This window comes from Erinaceus europaeus, chromosome 6, assembly GCF_950295315.1.
Source record: "Erinaceus europaeus chromosome 6, mEriEur2.1, whole genome shotgun sequence".
Lineage (NCBI taxonomy): Eukaryota > Metazoa > Chordata > Mammalia > Eulipotyphla > Erinaceidae > Erinaceus > Erinaceus europaeus.
The window spans coordinates 71572363-71595719 of record NC_080167.1 but is presented as its reverse complement, the minus strand read 5'-3'; the positions used below and the strand labels follow the sequence as shown (position 1 = coordinate 71595719).

Sequence of the window (23357 nt, the reverse complement as noted above, 5' to 3'; positions counted from 1 at the left end):
GTCTGGTCGGAGAGGCGTGTGCGTGGCCCGTGAGGAGGTACGTGCTGCCTGCCCTCGGTCTCAATTACGCTGTACTTGTCGGTTAATTTATAAAACATCTACCCAATGAAAACAACAAGCCAGCCCCTTCCAAGGAGTCTCGGAAAGGCTGGGAACACATGGAATTATTCATAATTAGGTGATGGGTGGATGATAACGGCCCCCACGCTGCACACAGACCCTACAAGCATACAGATGAGTTCCCTGGGCTCCCAGAGGCCCACAGACCATGCTGCCTCCAGACAGCCCAGCGCTAAGCCTCCCTGACAGAGGGTTAAGCGCACGTGGCGCCAAGCGCAAGGACCGGCCTAAGGATCCCGGTTCGAGCCCCTGGCTCCCCACCTGCAGGGGAGTCGTTTCACAGGCGGTGAAACAGGTCTGCAGGTGTCTGTCTTTCTCTCCCCTTGTCTGTCTTCCCCTCTTCTCCCCATTTCTCTGTGTCTTATCCAACAACAAACGGCATCAACAATAACAACAATAATAATAGTAACCACAAGAAGTCTACAACAAGGGCAACAAAAAGAAAAAAAATAAAAGGCCTCCAGGAGTGGTGGATTTAAGGTGCAGGCACTGAGTGAGCCCCTGCAGTAACCCTGGAGGCAAAAAAAAAAGAAGTAGAGAGACACCTGCTTCACTGTTTCTGAAGCTTTGCCCCTGCAGGTGGGCACCGGGGGGGGGGGGGCTGGAACCCAGTTCCTTATGCACTGTAACGTGTGCACTCAACCAGGTGTGCCACCACCCAGCCCCCTGGACTCAGCTTCTCCTGACCAACACTTGACACAAGGAGTCAAGTCGACTTATCTAGGACAGCGGCAAATTGCACCTAGCCCCTGCCCCTGCAAACCGCGGGGTTCGAATCTGCTGCCCAGTGCTCTGCCGACACGTTTCTTACCAACCCGGCACTGCCTTGTCATACGGCATCGCTACCTTTGCCATTTCAGACCTCGGGCCCTAAATCACTGGGTCAGCCCCAATCATCCACAGTGGGACTACATTACCGGACAAACTCCTGGCCTTGCAAAACAGGAGCTTTCCTCCAGAGGCACCGCTGTCAGTCAGAGCGAGCTGCTTGAAGCTGTGGGGTGGGGGAGAGGCAGGCCACCGGGACCCCTTCTGACAGGAGTGAATTCATCTCATCTCTTAATCTCCAGCTGCCCCTCCCCACCGTGTTCCCAAGGTGAAAAGCCTCATCTCTTATCACCCTCTCCACAGTTCTCACTGTCATCATCTAGGGGTGAGTGTGAGTTCACCCTCCTGAAATAGGCCATTTCACTTTAAGTGTGTTAAACTAATATTGACCTTTCCAAAGTAAAACAAAATCTGGCGTTTGTGCTCAAAAGACTGAAGCAGTTGAAGATGTGGAAAGTCAGGGATTAATCATTTTTTTTTTTCTTTCTTTCTTTCTTCCTTGCTTGGGAAGTCTCTCTGGGAATTAGTCATTTTTATATACCTAGCAATGAATTTGGAGACAGGCGCTGCCTGTACTCCTGAAAAGGAAACCCAGGCCCCTCAACAAATACCTAGTATTATCCACCCACAGCTGAACCCACTGACTCAGAGCTGCTGCGTGTTGCAGTTGACAAAGGGTGAAAAAGGCAGGAACAGAGCACCTGACCCGGGTGGGAGCGCCCAGACATGAACGTTGGGTGAGTTCAGGCGCTGGGCGATGAGCCAGGGCTGTCAGATGACTGGGGGGGGGGGGGGGGGGGGACAGGGGCAGAGGGAGAGAGAGGGGAGGGGGAGAGGGGTCTGCAGAGAGTTTCAGGCTAAGGCAGGAACGAATGTCACAGTCAGTGAGAGGAGCAGTAGCCACGTCCCTGATAAGGGTGTAAGTGAGCACATGCTGTGTGGAGACTGCAGAGGTTACGGGTTCCCTTCTTCTGCCCCAAACAAGCAAGCTCTGAGAAATACACACACACACACACACACACACACCCCTTTCTCTCTCTCTCTCACACACACGAAAACAATTTCCCTGTGCACTTCTGAAGCAGGGATCACCTGTTTCATCAAGGACATGAAAATCTGTCCAAGTAGGAATTCTTCTCTTTTTAATTTTTTTATATTCATTTATTTATTTTCCCTTTTGTTGCCCTTGTTGTTTAACATTGTTGTGGTTATTATTATTGTTGTTATTGATGGATAGGACAGAGAGAAATGGAGAGAGGAGGGGAAGACAGAGAGGGGGAGAGAAAGACAGACACCTGCAGACCTGCTTCACCACCCGTGAAGCGACTCCCCTGCAGGTGGGGAGGCTGGGGCTCGAACCGGGATCCTTAGGCCGGTCCTTGCGCTTGGCGCCACGTGCACTTAACCCACTGCGCTACGGCCCGGCTCCCCCCAAACAGGAATTCTGTCACTAGAGAAGTTGTCACAAAATGAGAAACCCGGTCTCCAGTTCTGCACAGAGTTGGGCATAAGCCTGGGAGAAGACGAGCGGGTTCATAGGTGCTCACTGGGCCTGATGATTTCTGTTCACGCGGCCAGAGGACCGATCTGCGGGGATCCCTGCCATTGAAGGCGTCTGGCATGGCTCTGCTTTCACTCTTGAAGCCAGCCTTCATAGATGACCCCGGTCTCACTCAGCCCCCCACGGTCCAGGCCCTCGGACACCATACCTGTATCCACTCTCGATAGGAATCATCCCCGGGAGTCCACCCATTCTCGGGGTAGTTGAGCCGGGAGCGTTCGGCAGACCAGTTGGTGCTGTACTGGGAAGAGGCTGTGATCTGATCAGAATGAATCTCTCCTGACTCCATGCCCAGAGCTTCCATGCATTTGAAATCTGAAGGAGGGATAAAGGTCCCACGTTCATCAACATACAGAAAACCAAAGATACACTTTTTGAAACAAATTCTCAGACGACTGTGTTCATTTTGGTGTTCACATAACATCTCGCAGAAGATGACAACAAAGGGCACACCAGGTTAAGCACACAGAGTACTAAGCGTAAGGATCCGGGTTCGAGCCCCAGGCTCCCCACCTGCAGGGGAGTCGCTTCCCAGGCGGTGAAGCAGGTCTGCAGGTGTCTGTCTTTCTCTCCCCGTTTCCCCCTCCTCTCTCATTTTCTCTCTGCCCTATGTCGACAGTAAAACACAGTCGTTGGTGCATGTGTGACAGTTCTCAGTTTTCCACAAAACACTCTAACCGGCCCCCACTTAGCCCCCCTCTGCCATCAGGTTCCAGGATCTGAACCCTCTGTGTTCTCCAGCCCAGAGAATTTTAAAGGTTGAATCTATTTAGGTGGGTACTCATCAAAAAGTAAAACTCAAATAAAATCTTACTATTGAATTATTTCCTCCAATATTAGTAAATATGAAAAGCTGTTTACTTCCAATCCATGTTCAGTAGGTAGTGGATCTATCTTCATTCTCTGTAGCTGAGAGTCTTTGCAACTTGCCCGGTGGCGACTCTCCCTGATTCCCTTTCCAAGTTATTTTCTGTCATTTTCTCTTTTTTCCAGAATATCTCTCTGCTCTGGTTATTGTTGGTGCTGGAGGCCAAAACTGGGAACTCCTGCATGGAAGTTCTTTTGTTTTAATATTCACTTTATTACTCTCCTGTGAAATAGAGAGTTTGACTCAGAGAGATAGAACAAGAGAGAAGGGGAGATGGGTGGTAGCACAGCAGGTTAAGAGCACGTGGCGCAAAGCACAATGACTGGCGAGAGGATCCCAGTTCGAGCCCCCGGCTCCCCACCTGCAGGGGAGTCGCTTCACAGGCGGTAAAGCAGGTCTGCAGGTGTCTGTCTTTCTCTCCCCCTCTGTCTTCCCCTCCTCTCTTCATTTCTCTCTGTCCTATCCAACAACGACAATATCAATAACTACAACAATAAAACAACAAAGGCAACAAAAGGGAATAAATAATTTTTTTTTAAAAAGTATTAAAAAAAAAAAACAAGAGAGAATCTAGAACATTCCCCCTCAGAAGAAGGGGCTGAACTGGGAGATTCAGCCATGCCAGCCCTATGCAGCAAGAAATATTATAGAGAATCAGGCTATTTCTCTAACAGGCATGCCAGCTCTGTGTGCTGCCAGTGAACTGCATCTCCAGTCTTTCTGCCCTGCTTTGGAGATAAACTGATTCATTTTCAGACAGAGAGGATCAGCGTACCACCCAACAGGTGAGGCTGAACCTGGGGCTTCAGACCTGCAAGTTCTGTGCTCTCCGCATTGCTACCTCCCTGCTCACCCTGATGCTCTCTGTCCCTATATCCTCAGCCCTTGGCTTAGTCTAAAGGCTCTTTCCTATTATTTATTTATTTATTATTATTTTATTTATTTATTATATTTATTTTTTATTATTTATTATTTAATTTATTATTATTATTTATTATTGATCTAAAGGCTCTTTCCTATTATTTAAAACACAAATGTATCTATCAGGGTTCATCTCCAGTGTCATAAGGTTCCCCGTAAACATTCCTGTTGTGCATCATAATGTAACAATGCATCATGGATTACGGAATACATATGGTGACCAGGAACCATGAAAATACAATTCACATGGGCTCATGGACTCAGTAAGACCAGGAAGTCGGAGATTGACGAGAAAGATCACGTTGGGAACTAACTTATCCATCTGAGGGAGATGTGAATTCAAAGAACTTAAATGTAAAAGAGCTTTAGAGATGAGGCTTCATAGCATTAATGGTTTCCTTTCTCTGGTTTGGTACTTTTGAACTTAAGTTTGTTGTTTGCAATATAACCAGTTTACAGGCATAAAAACGTTCATCAGATAAAGTACAAATGAGACTTTGAAATATAAGTGTCCTTCTCTTTTTCTTTTTATTTAATTATTCATTTACATATATTTGTTTATTTATTTTGAATAAAGACAGAGAAATTAAGAAGGAAGAGGAAGACAGAGGGAGAGGGGTAGAGAGAGAGAGAGAGAGAGAGACCTGCAGCCCTGCTTCGCTACTTCTTTTGTGCAGGTTGAACCTGGGTCCTTGAGCCCTGTAATGTGAGTGCTTCACCTGGTGCACCACCGCCTGCCCCCATAAAAACAAGTGAATGAGGAAAACAAATACGGGCCCTCCTGTTTACGATGTGTCTCTGCTGCTCCGTGAGGCCGTGGGCGCGCAAGGACACAGAGCAGGCTGCAGCATTTTGCACACTGGACACTGACCTTCCGAGACGCTGCTCTGCAGGGTGCTGTAGTTGGCTGAGAAACCCTCTTTGGCGATGGCACTGTCGGTGTAAAAGACCATGGACAGGATGCCAGACGAGGAGCGGATCCGGCCCGGGGTCTTCTGGCCACAGTACCGCCCGATGTGAGGGCCCACTGTCAGCAAAGAAAGGCAGAGAAAGGCAGTCATGTGTCTTTTCTCCCTACGAGAGGACAAGCATTTGCAAGCAAAGGACCCAGCAACACCCACTGTCTTTTCACTCAGGATGAGTCTGTCCTGCTTAATGGACTTGCAGGCAGATGGAAACAGGCGATTACAGAAGCCAGACCTCTCATCTTCTGCTTCCCATAAAGAATTTGGGCCCAGGGGCCAGGCAGTGGCGCACCTGTTGGGCGCACATCTCACAATGTGCAAAGACCGGGGTCAATTCCTTGGTCCCCATCTGCACGAGGGAAGCTTCACGAGCGGTGAAGCAGGGCTGCAGGTGTCTCTCTGTCTCTCTCCTTCTCTATGTCCCCCCTTCCTCTCAATTTCTGGCTGCCTCTATCACATAAATAAAAAAAGATAATAAAAATTGTTTTAAAAGAATTTTGGCCCATACTCCCAGAGGGAGTAAAATGACGGGGGGAAGATAACCAGAGAGGGCTCTGAGCACCAACTCCATCAAGAACAAGAGCGAGGAGAGGAAACAGGGAAGGCACATCTGGATGTAGTCACAGCTGTACGTGTGACTTGGAAAGGAAGAGAGGATGGAACCACAGGGGATAAAAGGGCACATCTATAGAAACAGACAGATGATCGTAGAAATAGCAGTTAAGCCCTATCTGCTCCCTTAGGAGAACTGCTGTAGCTTCCAGTGGAGGGGCTGGGGATCAAAACTCCTTGTTGGCAGGACGCTGTGGAAGTTCTACCCTGTTGTATTGTAACGTTGTCAATCATTAGTAAATCACTAATTTGCAGTCAGCAGTGGGATCTGGTCTGCACGGAGGATTTCCAAGTGTGTGCAGAAGGTGGCCACAAACTCAGTGGTGTTCCCTAGTGAGCAGGGCTGTTTCACGACACAGTGAAATGGCAGAGGGTGAGCTTGGGGCTGCCGTGTGGCACCTAGGGACTGGTCTCCAGGCCCAAGCAGCATGCACGGAGAGGCATCAAGCCAAGGAAGGAGGAGGAGGAAGGAGGAGGGGAAGGGGAAGGGGAAGAGAAAGGAGGAGGAGGAAGGAGGAGGGGAAGGGGAAGGGGAAGAGGAAGAGGAAGGAGGAGGAGAAGGAGGAGAAGAAGGAGAAGAAGAAGGAAAAAAGAAGAAAGAAGAGGAAGAGGAAGAAGAAGGAGAAGGAGAAGAGGAAGAGGAGGAGGAGAAGGAAGAAAAAAGAAGAAGAAAGAAGAGGAAGAGGAAGAAGAAGAGGAAGAGGAAGAAGAAGGAGAAAATCAAATTCCTTTTTGCTTGGCACGTGTGGTGAAAGCACACCAGATGGTCTGGGCTTCCCCCTGCTCCTTGAATAAATCCATGGCTCCTGCAGTCCAAATAAGAGCAACTGCTCTGTTCAGAGACACACATGGTGGGGGGGGCTTCCCTGGAGGCCTGGGTCTTTGGCGGGAACGGGGACGGGGACGGGGTCGGGGACGGGGACAGGACGTCCTGAGGGACGGGGACGGGGACAGGGTCGGGGACGGGGACGGGGTCAGGGACGGGGACAGGACGTCCTGAGGTGTAGGACTGCCGCTTGGATGCAGAAGTTCGGCTGAGGAGAACCAGCAGAAACTCCCAGCAGGACTGAGAACCAGAACCAGCCAGCAGCTCCCTGAGCCTCACATGCCAGCGAGCGCAGAGCTTAGGAGACTCAGACCTTCAGCTAGTGGGGTCTCAGCTTTTGTCAATCCTATTTATTTATTTATTTATTTATAATAATTAAAAAAGCTAGCTTGCACATTCGAGTTAGTGCATGATGGTTACTTTGAAAACTGTGAGCTTAATGTCAGTGATTTGACTGCAGCCAGACTTCTCTCTCTATTATGATCCCTTTACTCTAACAACCAAATACTATGGGTGGGGGGAGAAGGAGGGAGGGAGGGTCAGAGAGGGAGGGAGAGAGAAAAAGGGCGGGAGGGAGGGAGAGGGAGGGAGAGAGGGAGGAAGAGAGGCAGAGAGAGGGAGGGAGAGTGAGAGAGAGAGAAGGAAGGAGGGAGGGATGGAGGGAGGGAGAGAGAGGGAGAGAGGGAGGAAAAGAAAGAGAGGGAGGGAGGGAGGGAGAGGGAGAGAGGAAGAGAGACAGAGAGAGGGAGAGTGAGAGAGAGAGAAGGAAGGAGGGAGGGATGGAGGAAGGGAGAGGGAGAGAGGGAGGAAAAGAAAGAGAGGGAGGGAGGGAGAGGGAGAGAGGAAGAGAGACAGAGAGAGGGGGAGTGAGAGAGAGAGAAGGAAGGAGAGAGGGATGGAGGGAGGGAGAGAGGGAGGAAGAGAGACAGAGAGAGGGAGAGTGAGAGAGAGAGGGAGGGAGGGAGAGAGGGAGGAAGAGTGAGAGGGAGGGAGGGAGAGAGGGAGGCAGGAAAGGAGAGATAGAGGGAGGGAGAGAGGGAGGAAGAGTGAGAGAGGGAGGGAGGGAGAGAGTGAAGGAGGGAGCGAGAGAGAAGGCAGGAGGGAAGGAGAGACAGAGGAGGCCTAGTGGTGGCACACCTGGTTGAGGGCATATGTTATAATGCGCAAAGACCCAGGTTCACACCCTGGGTCCCCCCTGCAGGAGGAAAGCTTCACGAGTGTTGAAGAAGGGCTGCAGGTGTCTCTTCCTCTCTAGCTCCCCTTCCCCTCTTGATTTTTGGTACTTTCTATCCAATAAATAAATAAAGATAATAAAAAAATTAGAGAGAGAGAGAGAGAGACCACACTTTATTGTGAAGAACACCAAAAGGCTGTGTCATTTGTGGACATGGAGACTTTCTATCTGCAGGACACACGAGGTCATGGAGAGTAGTTTGTTATCTCAGGCTTCCTAGTTGGTAGAAAGAAAAAAAAAACTTGCTGTTTTGAGTTACTCTACAGCTTTAACACCCAGCCATAGAATATTCTACAAAAACTTGTTTTCTTCCAGATTTACTCAGATGTCCCCACCAGCTTGTCTAGAAAGTGTCACGTTGTTCCACAAATGCATGGAACTATCTAGCAAGGGCTGGACACTCAGGATTTTGCCTTAGAAATAATCTACGTCTGGGCTCTGGCTGAATGGGGGAGCTTCAGGTGTTTCTATAGCCTCTCCCCTCATTTCAAGGCTACCGTCCGGCTTTGACACCATCTCGTCTCTCTTCAGCTGGTGGCTCACTGGGCAGACCAAGTGCTGGAGAGAGGCCCCTGGCTGCTTCCTCAGAACACAAGGACCCCATGGCCACTTCCTCAAGCGACTGCTTCTCCCCGCCCCCACCCCGCTGCTGTCACTGATTTCTCTGGGGGAGGTCAGACTAGGAGGCTCTTTGAAAGGGCAAACAGAAGAGAACTTGTCTGATGCAGACTCAAGATTTAGAGCCTCCCCATGACTCACTGGTTTATAATGTTGAAAACACACTGGGTAAATTCGCCTTCTGTCCAGGAGGGTATTGTCTCTGGAGAGCGGCCTGCCACCCGCTTTGGGAGCCCTCAAGATGTGAGTACGAAGGGTTTTTTCCAGCCTGACACAAAGAGGTATTGAATTTTCCTGAACAGCAAGACCCCAGCCTCGTGAGCTAATGCAGTTATCGATCTTGGGAGAAGAGGCCAGAGCTCTCTCTCTCTCCCACCTCCTTCCTTTGTGCTCACTTGGGCATTTTCATGAACACAGCTAGTAATAATTCCTTGCTTCCATCACTGAGGACCCAGAGGCCAAGGGATGGGTGAAAACTGGTGTACACACACACACACACACACACACACAGAGAGAGAGAGAGAGAGAGAGAGGGAGAGAGAGAGAGGGAGAGGAAATTCAAAAGCTGATTATTGAAGAATCTAAGCAAGGAACATGCACTAAATGGTCTCTTGGGAGAGCGGGCCGGCCCGGGTCGCCTCCCAGGTATGACAGACGCAGACAGGCCTGTGTACCTGTCCCCGGGAATGGCAGGACCACTCTGTCTCTGGCCAGGCATCTACGCACCCATCACAGCTCCACCTCAGAATCAGACAGCCTGGCTGGCTGCCATCTCTTTATGTGGAGGGGCCAGAAGGCAATGATCTCCTATCTGGAGGCATTTTAAAAAATGAAGCTGATGCTTTGAATAAGTAAGTGGAAACGGGAAATCATTTTGAGAAGAGAGATGGTCAGTCCGGCATGCTTTGCTTACAGAAGAAACAAAAAAAACCTTTGGTGGAGAATATCTGTACTTTGCAACGTTCCTGGTGGGGGGGAGTGCCATGTTCTTATCATGTATGTACTAGAATGTTTCCATGTCATGTCTTTATTTCTGAAGGCTAGTGTTCAAATTTAGAAGTACATGGAAGACAAAGACCGATCAAGCTCTCATGGGTCGGATTCCTGGAAATCTGACAATTTTAGGACAGAAGGAACAAGTGCAGGTCAGCTCCATCCCCCGACAGATGGAGGGAGGGTGGCCGGACTTCCCTGCACCCACGTGGTGTGAGCTGAGCGTTCACGCCTGGCTCTGTAATTCAGCTCAGACCCCCGTGGTAGGAACCAAGGCGGCTGTGCTCACATCACGGCTCTGCAGCCATAGGAGACTCGCGCACCAGTGACTTCAGAACTGCTACTTGAGAAGCCACAGGAAGCAGAGGGGGATGTGTGGTGTATGAGGCCCGGCGTGCAGGCCTGGGACTTGTGAATCTCGGCGTCCCCGCCTATCTTCAAAGTCCATCGTAATCAATGGGTGACTTTGCACTGCTTGGTCATCTCAGTCAATGTTTAGGAGACAAAGCAACATACAGTCACTCTACAAGGAAGGGCCTCCAGCCCCCCTCTGGGTGTTGTTTTTGGAAAGGTTCTCAGTGACTCAAAGCCAGTTTGCCAGCAGAGGGGAGAGGATGGGCTGTGGAACATGGAGGCTTCTGTTGCCGCTTAGAAGCTCGGGGAACATGCGGGCTTTTTATCTAGAATGAGAGTGTGCAGGTGCAGGTGTGGGAGGCATGAGGCCAGTTAGTATTGACACACACACACACACACACATACACACACACACACACACACACACACACATCCTTCATCTTCCAAAGCAGGTTTCCTCTGGGGAGGAAGGAGGACAGCACAGCAGAGACTCCAAGGCTGCTAAGCCCTGTGAACTCCGCCTCACGTCGGGTCCGCGATTTCTCCTGGAGCCAGAGAATCACGACTTTGAAAAAGCCCTGACTCTGGTCAACAGTGTTCCTTTCTGCAAGCCTGCGAGATAAGTGGGTGGATGGAATCTCCTTTTCAGAGGTCAAGTTAGATGTGAAGTTCTAGAAAAGGGCAAATTTCAGCTGTCGCGGCTATTATCCCAGTAGTGTTAGACTACTGCTTTCCTAGTTATCAGACCGAATACCTGGAAGTCAGGAAGGATGCCGGGAAACTCCGGGTACCCTCATGAAGGAGGAGGTCTACACGGGCCTTAAGCCCCACGTGTATGGGGAGAGAGCAGAGAAGAAACTCCACCCCTACTGACTTACCTGTCTGCTCCAGGGACTTGATCTAGACTTGATTTCCCTCCAGTGCTGTTTACTGTTGATGGCACAACTAGACGGAATCACAGGGTGAATCCTAATGCCATTTAAAGTCCAAGCGATCCCCACGTCATCATTTTTCTTTAGACTTATTTTTAAGTTACTTATGTTGCCCCTGGGACCTTAGACATGCAAGCCGGCACCCTAGCAGGCTGAGTTATCTCCCGGGCTCTACACTTGCTCTTTACGTGAAATCTCCTTAACTGTTCCTTCCTCCGCCTTGATCTGACGTCATTCCATCCAACTCCACTTTGTAGATGGTGGTTCATTTCCAAAGACATGGCTCAGAAGAACCCCAAGCCATTCGGTGTGGTCTGTGTAGACTGTGTTCTCCAAAAAAACCTTTGCTAAACAGTCACTTCTTTTTTTTTTTTAATGTTTATTTATTCCTTTTCGTTGCCCTTGTTGTTTTGAACCCCAGCTCTACGAGACCTTCTGTATTTACCCATAGCCTCAGTTTCCTTATTTATAAGAGTCGAACTTGATAATTACTGAGGCTTTCCTGAGCTCAGCTCACCACTCACAAAGCTTTCCCACGCAGGTGGGGACTGGGGGCCCAAACCCGGGTCCTTGTGCACTGTGATATGTGCTCTCAATCAAGTGCATCACCACTGGGCTCCTTAGTTTCTTTTCTTCCTTCCTTCCTTCCTTCCTTCCTTCCTTCCTTCCTTCCTTCCTCCCTCCCTTCCTTCCTTCCATCCTTCCTTTTCTTTTTGACCAGAGCACTGCTCAGCTCTGACTTATGGTGATACAGACAACTGAACCTGGGACTTTGGAGCCTCAGACATGAGAGCCTCTTTGTATAACCATTATGCTGTCTACCCCCACCCAATGTTGATTTTTTTTTCCCCTTTAAGTATTGTAAGTACCGTTGTTACAAGCACATCCCATCACCGTCACCCAGGTCCTTGCCACGTGAGGACGCTGCCAGCTCTTACCATCAGGGAATCCATCCCAGATTTCTAGCCGGTCGTAGCGACAGAACATTCCTCCTGGAGGATTTGAGTCAGGTTCCAGGTCAAAGCTTTCAAATTCCAGGATAATCTCTGACATCTTGTGTGCGAAGATAATGTAGGTACATTCGAGGCTGTTAGGGTACTTCTCAGGGAAGCCAGGAGACTTTATTATCCCCGTGGGTGTGGTGTAGTTCTCAGAACACTCAGGACCTCGGAGTAAAAGACAGACAAAGCAGCTGAGTGAAAACCCCGCTTGAACAACTCCACTGAGAAAAGACTGCGAAGAAGAACATGGCTTGTAGCCCTAACAAGAACTCACGGCTGCGATCATTATCCTAATCACTCAGGATTCAGCCTGTTCTCAGGGCTGAGAGGTATGAATGAAAAAAGTCTACTTCAGATTTATTTTGCTCACTTTAGTGTTCCATTTGTGTGAAGCCATTTAAAAACTTCTATTGCAGAGAGAGAGAGAGAGAGAGAGAGAGAGGGAGAGAGGGAGAGGTGACAGATATAAAACCATGTGGGAATGGTGAATGAGTAAGGTACAGAAATATCGGCAGAGCCTAGAGAAATAATTATAGCCCTTTCAAGCTTAGGTCTTTAAATCTTGAGGCCGACAGCGCTGTATTGGTGAAATAGGACATTTACAAAGGCGGAGGGAGTTGGGGTTTCAGATTCCTGCACCAGTGACTCTGTGACTCTGCCAGATGTGACCTATGCCTCCTTGACAAATTCCATGTGAAAGGTAATTCGTACATGGAGCCGGGGTGAGTGACTCATTGGGAATGGTGTTGACACAGGTGTGCTGGTAAAGGGTGGCTGTTTGTCAGGGCACGAGCAACTAGGGTTACGGGCCACGCTGCTCAGTCACCTGACTGATGCCAATGTTGGCATCCCCGCCTGGCCCCCAAGCAGCAGATACAAGGATTGTGTGAGATTCTGACAGTCTATTGGTTAATCCACTAGTGCCTGAGAGAAGTTGTTTAAAATGTGCCATTTTAATGACGATTCAGTGATATCAAGGCCTTATCGATAAATGACAGTGGTGGGCTATTTAAACTGGCCAAGCGTTAGAAGTGGACCTACCCTGTGACCCTGCAATTCCTCTCCTGGGGATAGAGCCTAAGGAACCCAACACACCCATCCAAAAAGTTGTGTGTACACCTGTGTTCATAGCAGCACAATGTGTAACAGCCAAAACCTGGAAGCAACCCAGGTGTCCAACAACAGGTGAGTGGCTGAGTTAGCTGTGGTCTAGATACACCATGGAAAACACAATGGAATACTACTCAGCTATTCCTCAGCTGTAAAATTGTTCAGGTGAAATTGATGAGTGGAAAAAATGGCTGTGATTAAGGTCACATTGATCTTGAGCAGAGTGTCACTCAGCTCGGGCCACTGGTGGTGCCAGGGACCAAACCTGGGGCCTCCTGCCTGCACGATCTCCACAGCCCCCTATTTTGCCTTCCATATTTATTTATTCACATACGTATTTAAAGGATGAAAGGAGAGTGAGCAAACACTGCGCTGGCATGTGTGGTGCTGAGGACTGAATCTGGGGCTTCCACATGCAAGTCCTGAACTCTACCCGCTATACCCCTCTCCCGGGCATTTGCTTTCAAAATTGGGGGAAAAAAAAAAGGTGTACTTTCACTGATGGATCCATGTGCACACACGCCCTGTCTCACGGACCCCGGTCTGTATCTAGGTTCTGTAGCTCTGTTAGGAAGTGGGCCGCCCGGATAAAACACCCCACCAGGGAAAGATAGAAACAGGCTGGGGACAGTGCCTTAAACTACCTGCATGTTAGCTGTGGGGCTCAGGCAACATTTAGTACAGTCACAGTCTCCTGGGAATAGACCCAAAATAGACCCACTAGCTTTTACCAAAATGGAGACCCCAAGTCTCATCTGCGATATTCGTGCCTTTAGGTTCCTGATTATTTAACAATTTATTCTGCTTTAGAACTTAATGCTTTTTCAGCCACCGAGTTGCAGATGCTACCATGATGCAAAACTGACTTCCCTGGGCAGACGCCCTCATCCGTGTGTCCTGGAACCTCCCCTCCCCAGAGCCCTGCCCCACTAGGAACAGACAGACACAGGCTGGGGGTGTGGGTCCACCTGCCAACACCCATGTCCAGCGGAGAAGCAATGACAGAAGCCAGAACTCCCACCTTCTGCTCCCCATCAAGAATTTGGGTCCCTGCTCCAGAGGGATAAAGAACAGGGAAGCTTCCAATGGAGGGGACGGGACATGGAACTCTGGTGGTGGCAACTGTGTGGGATTGTGCCCCTGTTCTCTTACACTCTTGTCAATCATTGTTAAATCAATAAAAAACTGACACTTTTGCTGCATACTTGTGTATCCGACATCCCTGGAGGCTAAACCAGGTTTTCTAAGCTATTGTGACAAAACATGGGACCAACCGTGGAGCAGTGGAGGCCTGGAGGCCGGCTGACCCAGGCTGGTAGGAGGACAGAATGGGAGGGTGGGGGCAGGCTTAGGGCTCTTTACTGGACTGGGAATGATGTGAGCTTACGCAGCCATGCTGCTTCACTTGAAAAAAGAAAAAGAAAAAAAAGCAATTCTTCATTTTGCTCCCAGGCCACCGAGACCCAGGGCTCTTTGTTCTCTACCCCATCTCCTCTTGGAGTCACCAGCCAGGCCTCCTGATGGAAGCATTTCTTTATCTTTGTTTCATTTGTACATCCGTCTTCCTTATCCTCCACATGGGAGTGAAATCATAGGCTATTTGTCGCGCATTCTTTTTTAAAAAATGTATTTATGTGAGAAGAGGGCAAGAGAGACCAGAGTACATGGCCGCACTGGGGACTGAACCCTGGGCGTGTGGCGCCGTGCTCTCACAGGCTGAGCTGTCTCCCTGGCCCCATCGATAATTCACAGTAACTCAGGGATAGCATTCCCTTTCTTTCACTCAACCATGTTCATAGAGGGAGAGAGGAGGGAGAGGGAGAGAGATGGGGGGGAGAGACGGAGAGGGGGGAGAGAGAGGGAGAGAGAGAGAGAGAGAGGGAGAGAGAGAGGGAGGGAGAGGGGAAAGAGAAGGGGGAGAGAGAAGGGGAGGGGAGAGGGAGAGAGAGGGAAGGGGGAGAGGGAGAGCAGGAGGGGGAGAGAGAGGGAGAGGAGAGGGAGAGGGGAGAGAGAGAGGGAGAGAGACTGAGAGGGGAGGAGAGGGGAGGGGGGAAGGGAGAAGGGGAAGGGGGAGAGTGAGAGAGGGGGAGGGGGAGAGTGAGAGTGAGAGAGAGAGAGAGGGAGAGGGAGAGGGAGAGGGAGAGGGGGGAGAGGGAGTGAGAACTTCAGCATCTGAGAGCAGCAAGATGCAAACAAGTCAAACCACTTTCCACCCAGAAAAAGCAGGCCCGTATCTCAGCATCTCCACAGCCTGGTGCCAGTACAGCCTGGCTGAGTCCATGCTCAGATCAACTTCTGAAGAAAGTTCTCTCCGCTCGTTCACATGTACACGGGGCAGAGTCAGAATCCTGACGTGTGAAGACGCTGCACCAATATTCCCAGAAACTCCTGTGATTTTCCTTGACACTGTTTTCCGCTGTGGTTAGCCAAGGAGGACTCTCTGGCTTTTTCTTTTTCTTTGTCTTTTTCACTAGTGTGCAGATTTTGTTCCTAGTAAAAACTTTTCTGCTGTGATAGTGTGCCCTTTGGGGGGGAGCAAAATGGGGTGATTATGCTCAGTGCAGCAAGTCAGGACATGAAGGTCAGCTGCCAGAGGACCCCACTCAGATGTGGAGTGTAGACACAGGGAGCAAATAAAGAAGCCCGCCGTCTCCAAGACGCTGGAGAACCAAGGCGGCTGTCCTGAAAGGTGTGGACATAGCACTTTGCTGATGGGTCGGCACAGGACAGCACCTTTATCACTGTGGGTCACTGACAAACAATGAAAGAGAAGCCGTGAGTGAGTGAATTAAAAGTGAGATCAGAAAACGAGAAGAAAACAAAAATGCTTTCCTCTGCATCCTAGGCCAACACATTCAAGACGTAAGCTTCTGTACCTGGGGGAGTTCAGAAGGCTGTCTCCACCAACTCTCTCTCTCCCTCCCTCTCTCTCTCTCTCTCTCTCTCTCCCTCCTCTCTCTCTCTCTCTCTCTCTCTCTCTCTCTCTCACACACACACACACACACACACACACACACACACACACACTTTAGCACATAAGAGAAACCTGCAGGCTGCATCCGGATAAAGGTTTATTGTCTATCACTTGACTCGTATGTGTGCTCACTTCCCCAAGACTGAGCGGCTATGAATCCCGATTTTATCCCACTGTGATATAGAGGATTGGAGCAGCAGATTACTAAGGGACATTTATTCTCGAAGGAGAAGGCTACTTAAAACATTACCACACCGTTCTCTCTAAGGGGTTTGCTCTCCGTCATCCCTCCAGGAATAATAATAATAATAACAACAATAATAATAATAAACCCTCCTCCCCTCCTAGAGCTCTGGAAACTCGAGGCTGCCTCCATTCTCCTCAGACCTGTCCATCCTGACTTCCACAGTAAGACACAGAGGTCAGGATGTACGGACATGATTTTAGAAAAAGAAAACAGACTTCAAGAGACGGTCATGCTAGTTTTTTGGAAGGAGAAAAGATAAAAATAAAAACTTTTAACAGAATCTTACAGAATATCTGCCTTGTAAACTGTGGGAATCTCTCCCGTCTCTCCCTCTCTCCCCATCTCTCCCTCTCTCTCCCAATCTCTCCCTCTCTCCCCATCTCTCCCTCTCTCTCCCCATCTCTCCCTCTCTCTCCCCATCTCTCCCTCTCTCTCCCCGTCTCTCCCTCTCTCTCCCCATCTCTCCCTCTCTCTCCCCGTCTCTCCCTCTCTCCCCGTCTCTCCCTCTCTCCCCGTCTCTCCCTCTCTCCCCGTCTCTCCCTCTCTCCCTGTCTCTCCCTCTCTCCCCGTCTCTCCCTCTCTCTCTCTCCCTCTCTCCCCATCTCTCCCTCTCTCTCCCCGTCTCTCCCTCTCTCCCCCTCTCCCCGTCTCCCCCTCTCTCTCTCTCCCTCTCTCCCCTATACACTGCAATGCCTGCACTTAACCAGGTGCGCCCCAGCTGGGCCCCAGCCTTGTGCCTCCCAAATTCACACACTGTCAGTGCCTGGCAGCTCCTCACCTCTCTTGAAGATCTCATAGCGGAGGGAGAAGCCTGCACCATGAGTCTCGTAGTCGGAGACAAACTTGATGAAGAGAAACGGGCCGGAAGACACCACAGGAGAAGGGGCAATCTTGCCACAGAACTTGCCCCAAAGGCGCCCGTTCTCATTTTTCCCGTCGATGACCTCCACGTAGTCATACCTACCGGAGAGACAAGGACAGAGAGACAAGGATGGTTAGCGGGACGAGGCCTCCCTGGTTCAAGACCCAGGGGTGGCAGGGAGGGAGTGGGGGCCCGGCGGGCAAAAGGAGGGATGAGCAAGGACTCCACCCCCCTGTACACATCCCCTCACAGGGCCAGCACTCTGAAGATCACCGGCCATGATGCTCACAGACCGATGAACAAGGGAAAGAGGAGATCTCTGAGCGCAGTCCTCTCTCAGGAAGTTGTCTCTCTGTCTGAAGTGGGGGCCGCAGTGAGTTCTTTCCAAACCATGATGCTCTCCTATGAATTTAGAATGCCTCCTTGGCTGGAGCAGTCCTGGGAACAAGTCTTTGATTTCTGTGAGCAACCCACCCTCCAAACAGATGTCTGCAGAATAATCATCAGATTCTTCCAGACTCCATGCCACCCAACTCCAACTTGTGAGGAAAAATTCTCTCTACAGTCACCGTACTCGAAGAAATCACATACCATCTTTCTTAAAACTGCACCGGAGGGAGGCGGATGGTGGTGCGGCGGGTTAACCGCACGTGGCACAAAGCACAGGGACCGGCACAAGGATCCCGGTTCGAGCCTCCGGCTCCCCACCTGCAGGGGAGTCGCTTCACAGGCGGTGAAGCAGGTCTGCAGGTGTCTGTCTTTCTCTCCCTCTCTCTGTCTTCCCCTCCTCTCTCCATTTCTAACTCTGTCCTATCCAACAACAACGACATCAGTAACAACAATAATAACTACAACAATAAAACAACAAGGGCAACAAAAGGGAATAAGTAAATAAATAAATATAAAAATACTTTTTAAAAAAACTGCACTTGAGTGATCTTGCCAAACTAAAAAAAAAGCACATTTAAAAATGGGGGGGGGGGGACTTTCTTTATATCCACCAGCCTGAATCTGTAAAGGAAAACAGTTGTCTGAAAAGGACCTTTGACACAGCTAGAGTGACAAGTTGAGAGAATTAGAAGAAAAAGGACTCAAGGGACCGGGTGGTGGTGCACCTGGCTGAGTACACAGAGACCCAGGTTCAAGCCCCAGATCCCACCTGCAGGAGGAAAGGTTCACAAGGTGGAGAAGCAGGTCTGCAGGTCTCTATCTATCTGTTTGTCTGTCTGTCTCTCTCTCCCCGCTCCCCTCTAAATTTCTCTCTGTCCTATCAAATAAAATAAAGATTTTAAAAATGGGCTGAGCAGTAGAGTCCTGGGTTAAGCGCAAGGATCGCAAGTTCCCACCTGCGGCTGCGGCGGGGGGGGGGTCGCTTCACAATCGGTGAAGCAGGACTGCAGGTGTCTGTCTTTCTCCTTCACCCCCAATATCCCTCCTCAGTTTCTTTCTGTCCTATCCAACAGCAACAACAATAACAATAAGGATAAACAATAAGGGCAACAAAAGGGAAAAAATAGCCTCCTGGAGCAGTGGATTCGTAGTGCAGGCACCAAACCCCAGCAATAACCCTGGAGGCAAAAATATAATAATAATACATAAAAAAGAAAGAAAAATAAGTGAAATCATCATAATAAGTTGTACTTAATAATATTCCACTAGGGCAACAAATGATGAAACAAAGTGATGATGAAATATTAGCCTTAAGATCTCACTAAGCTGACAGACGTGCTTCTTTACTTCTGAAAAATGCAAAAGCACTTCTACTAAACCAGCAAAGCAGGAAGCCTTCTGCTTTCTGTTTCTTAGTGCCTGGCTCTTTCTTTTTATTTACCAAGTCACCTAAGAGCTAGAGATCTGATTTGCCTTCCATTTTTCTTTTAGAACTGACAGGGCGATATTATCAGTTATTCATCTCAAGGCTTTCTTTGCCTTTTATTTCTGTGTTAGACTGGGCTCAGAAGTCCTGGGATATATTCATTTCAGAAATGGCTAACGGGTGGCCAGAATATCAACTGAATCTGTAAGTTTAAAAGAGATCTTGGGGTGGTGGCACAAAGCACAAGGACCGGGAGTAAGGATCCCAGTTCGAGCCCCCGGCTCCCCACCTGCAGGGGAGTTGCTTCACAGTCGGTGAAGCAGGTCTGCAGGTGTCTGTCTTTCTCTCCCCCTCTGTCTTCCCCTCCTCTCTCCATTTCTCTCTCTCCTATCCAACAACGAACGACATCAACAATAACAATAATGATCACAACAAGGCTACAACAAGGGCAACAAAAGGGGGGAAAAGATGGCCTCCAGGAGCAGAGGATTCACGGTGCAGGCGCTGAGCCCAGCAATAACCCTGGAGGCAAAAAAAAAAGAGAGAGAGATCCAAGGGGGGGGTGGGATCTTCACGATGACCACTGCCATCCTTAACCATCTTTGTCTCTCCAAACTGCCCAGGGCACATTATTTAGGTTCACAGACGTCTCAGGAGACAGCGGCAAAGATGATGTCACTAGTCAGGGATCTCTACATGGAAAGGACATCACCTCATCAGCTAAGACTTTGTACCAGCTTTGTGGACAGCAAGAAGAAAATCAGGCCGACATTGAGGGGCCTAAAAATTCCCAGATGGGGAATCACAGTATTCACTGCCTGGGCTTCCGCTTCCTGGGCCGGTTCAGGCAGTGGTCAGGGACCTGCCAGCGGTGTGGCCCTGAGAACCCGGGATGTGCACGTGAGGACCATTTGTCTTCTTTTAAACAAAAAATTTATTTATTTATTTATTCCCTTTTGTTGTCCTTGTTGTTTTATTGTTGTTGTAGTTATTACTGTAGTTGTTACTGATGTCACTGTTAGGACAGAGAGAAATGGAGAGAGGAGAGGAAGACAGAGGGACAGAAAGACAGACACCTGCAGACCTGCTTCACCACCTGTGAAGCGACTCCCCTGCAGGTGGGGAGCCGGGGGCTCGAACCTGGACCCTTATGCAGGTCCTTGTGTTAACCCACTGAGCTCTACTCCTGCCCTACCACCCCCCTCTTGAGACTTGCAAGAATGCTTTGCATATACAAAGAAGACAAAGAGAAGACTTAGAGTGGGGGAGGAGGAGAAGGAGGAAGAAGAAGTGAGCATTATGTTCGAAATCTGGACGGGCCTCCCCAGTGAGCCTGGGGCAGCTGGGAAGAACGCCCTCTGTGTGCTCCGAGGCCTCCCAAGTGGGCCTGTGTGGATGGACCCCTTTCATCTCCACAGCTCCACTGTCTGCATGCTTGGCCCTGCACTTGCTCTCAGTCTGCCTGTGAGCTCAGCTGCCCAGTGTGTTGGGTCTGACGGCCGTGTATCCAGCTTTGCAATACAGGCTTTTCACTGGGATCCTGACAGGACCTGAATACTAAGTGAGTGGAGCCTCCCCTCCCCAGAGCCCTGCCCCACTAGGGACAGACAGACACAAGCTGGGGGTGTGGATCCACCTGCCAACACCCATGTCCAGCAGAGAAGCAATGACAGAAGCCAGAACTCCCACCTTCTGCTCCCTAAAAGGATTTGGGTCCAGGCTCCCAGAGGGATAAATGATAGAATATGACCAGAGAGCTCTGAACCCCAGTTCCATCAGGAACTGGAGAGAGAAGAAGTAAAAGGAAGGGCATTCGGAAGTAGTAACAGGTGTAGGTGTGGCTTAGAAAGGAAGAGAAGGGGGCCAGGTGGTGGTGCAGCGGGTTAAGTGCAGGTGGCGCAAAGCACAAGGACCGGCATAAGGATCCCAGTTTGAGCCCCCAGCTCCCCACCTGCAGGGGAGTCGCTTCACAGGCGGTGAAGCAGGTCTGCAGGTGTCTGTCTTTCTCTCCCTGCCCCTGTCTTCCCCATCTCTTTTGATTTCTCTCTGTCCTATCCAACAACAACAATAATAACAATAATGATAAACAACAAGGGCAACCAAAGGGAAAAACTAGCCTCCAGGAGCAGTGGATTTGTGGTGCAGGCACTAAGCCCCAACAATAACCCTGGAGACAATCAATCAATCAATCAATAAGGAAGGAAGGAAGGAAGAGAAGACAGGACCATAGGAAAAAAGGGGGCTAACAGATATAAATATAGGTAGTTATAGAAATAACAGTCAACCCATATCAGTGACCTTGGGAGAAACACTGCAGTTTCCAATGGAGGGAATGGGACACGGAACTCTGGTGGTGGGAACGGTGTGGCGTTTCACCTTTGTTATCTCAGTTTCGTAAATCAATATTAAGTCACTAATAAAATCTAAAAACAGAGACTAAGTGGCCAGACTCAGCGCGGTGCACCTCCCAGGCACAGGAGGGCTGAGGTATCCTGGGGGGCCCAGGGCAGCTCTTCAAGGGGACCTCTCTCCTGGGTACAAGACCGAGAACCCAGCTAGTCCCGGGCCAGTGCAGGCGGCAGAGGAGGAACTGGAAGCCTTGGGTTTTAATTCAGGTGTCCTGGGATCGCAGTGAAGCCAGCCGGGCTCCTCTCCTGGCTGCACAGAGCCATTGTGAAGAGGACGAGGGGGATGAGAGAATCTCTTCCCAGCAAGAAAGATATCACTTGACTGCTCAAGTGGCGAGCTGGGGCAACTGGATTTGCCGTCCGGGATGCGGCTGGTGCGATTCAGAAGCAGCAGAGCTGCTGTTTTTGAAGCTCAAACACCACCACCCCCAGTGCCCTATGCAGAGGCCCCCAAGAGGTCCCCAAAGCAGCTCAGGTCAATGGTCAGCGGCGCTTGCTTACAGGTCGTAGAAGGCCACACTGCCCAGGTCGTTAAGGCTCCCTCTGCATGGACGTTGGTCTCCACGCTACTGACTTCCCTGCTGGCAGATGAGGTGTAAGAATGTAGCTGTGGAGCCCTCCCTGGGGACCAGTGTGTCACCCCAGTGATGCTCTGGAGTCGGGTGCACGGGGCTCAGGAATCTGATCCCTGGAAGCTACCAGGAGGGGTCAGGACCCGTCTTGGAGGACTGGAGAATGCTTTTCAGAGATGTTTTTCTCAGGGCTGGTCTTCACGTAAACGGCTAAGGCCAAGGGCAGGTTTTGTGTGCTGTCTGGTATGACTTGGCACGATATTTGGGGAGACAGATCCGAGGCTGCCTTGCCATTCGTGTGACCAAGGCTCGATTCCCAGCACCACATGGCAGCTGCTACAGCACTGGGGAGAACTCTCTCTCTGTCTCTCCATCTGAAGGGAAAAGTGACCCAGCAAGAGGCAAGCTAGCTATACAGCTTGGGACGAGGCCCTGGTTCTGCACACAACAACAACAACAACAACAACAACAACAACAACAACAACAGTAGCAAGGACAGTGCTAATTCCTGGTATTCCATACAAAGGAATAACGATGATTACACTCTGCACCATTTCTGCTCACAAAAGGGTTCTTAGAGACCCTGAGACTGTATGGTCGTAGCAGAGACCAGAAAACCACCAGCCCTCCTCCGGGGCATTCTCTCCCTCCTCTTATCTTGTCTACCTTTTTTTTTTTTTAAATGTTTTATTTATTTGATTTTTGAGAGAGATGCAGAGACAGACACAGAGAGAAGCACCAGAGCTCACTGCTCAGCTCTGGTTTAGGGTGGTGTGGGAGACTGAACCTGCGACTTTGGAGCCTCAGGCATGAGAGTCTTTGCATAACCATTATGCTATCTACCTCGGCCCTCCTGTCTACCTTGAAGTGTCCCCTATGCAGCTTGCCCTTTCCCTTACCGGAATGGACCACAAAGGCCTGCCAGCCCAGTCCTTCAGGTTTGACGGGTGGCGTTGGGTGCAGAGTTCTGAGAGATTCTTCCCCTGCTGGGCCTCGGCTGGCGATGAAACAGGGGCACCATCCAAGTCTCTGAAGCTCAAGGTCCTTTAAGCTCACACCTTCTCCTCCTACCTAGGTGCGCCTCGGTGGTGAAAGTCCTTTCCGGAACCTTCATAGGAATCACGAGTCAGGCTTCCCAGAGGAGTGATAAAGGAATAAAGATCTCCTTCTACGGACTCTTGAAAGGATTACCCAGGGATCATTATCCCTACTATTATTGTTTCTTCGGGAACGTTTCAATTACAGGTCTAGGGAAATGGCCAAGGAGAGGGGAACTGGGAAGAGAAATGGCCTAAGTCAGCCCAGAGGAGTCTCAGAGGTCTCACAGGAAAGCCACGCTGAGCAGACAGACAGCACACTCTACCTCAGGCAGGCTGTTCTCCTGAGAGCGCAAATGCCCCCTGGCTCTAGCTGGGGAGAAAGTTAATCCACACCAGGTGTCTGCAGACTGGGCTACTGGGCCCAGTTGTGAGGGCACAGCTCCTGGCCATCCTCAGGATATTGGCAGAGGGGGGGACTCTAGGTGGCTGTGTCTT

The 23357-nt window shown here is 50.1% G+C and overlaps 1 protein-coding gene across 2 annotated transcripts in view; it reads right to left on the bottom strand.

The window, feature by feature from the left end:
* NRP1 (neuropilin 1) overlaps positions 1-23357 on the bottom strand; it is a 172881-nt gene that overhangs the window by 86443 nt on the left and 63081 nt on the right. For both annotated transcript variants that reach the window (XM_060192503.1, XM_060192504.1), the window contains exons 3-6: positions 16943-17124; positions 11771-11998; positions 5170-5325; positions 2658-2824 (exon numbers count right to left, since the gene is read on the bottom strand). In XM_060192503.1, the coding sequence (XP_060048486.1) occupies positions 2658-2824; positions 5170-5325; positions 11771-11998; positions 16943-17124 (733 nt within the window). The remainder of the gene's footprint in view (positions 1-2657; positions 2825-5169; positions 5326-11770; positions 11999-16942; positions 17125-23357) is intronic.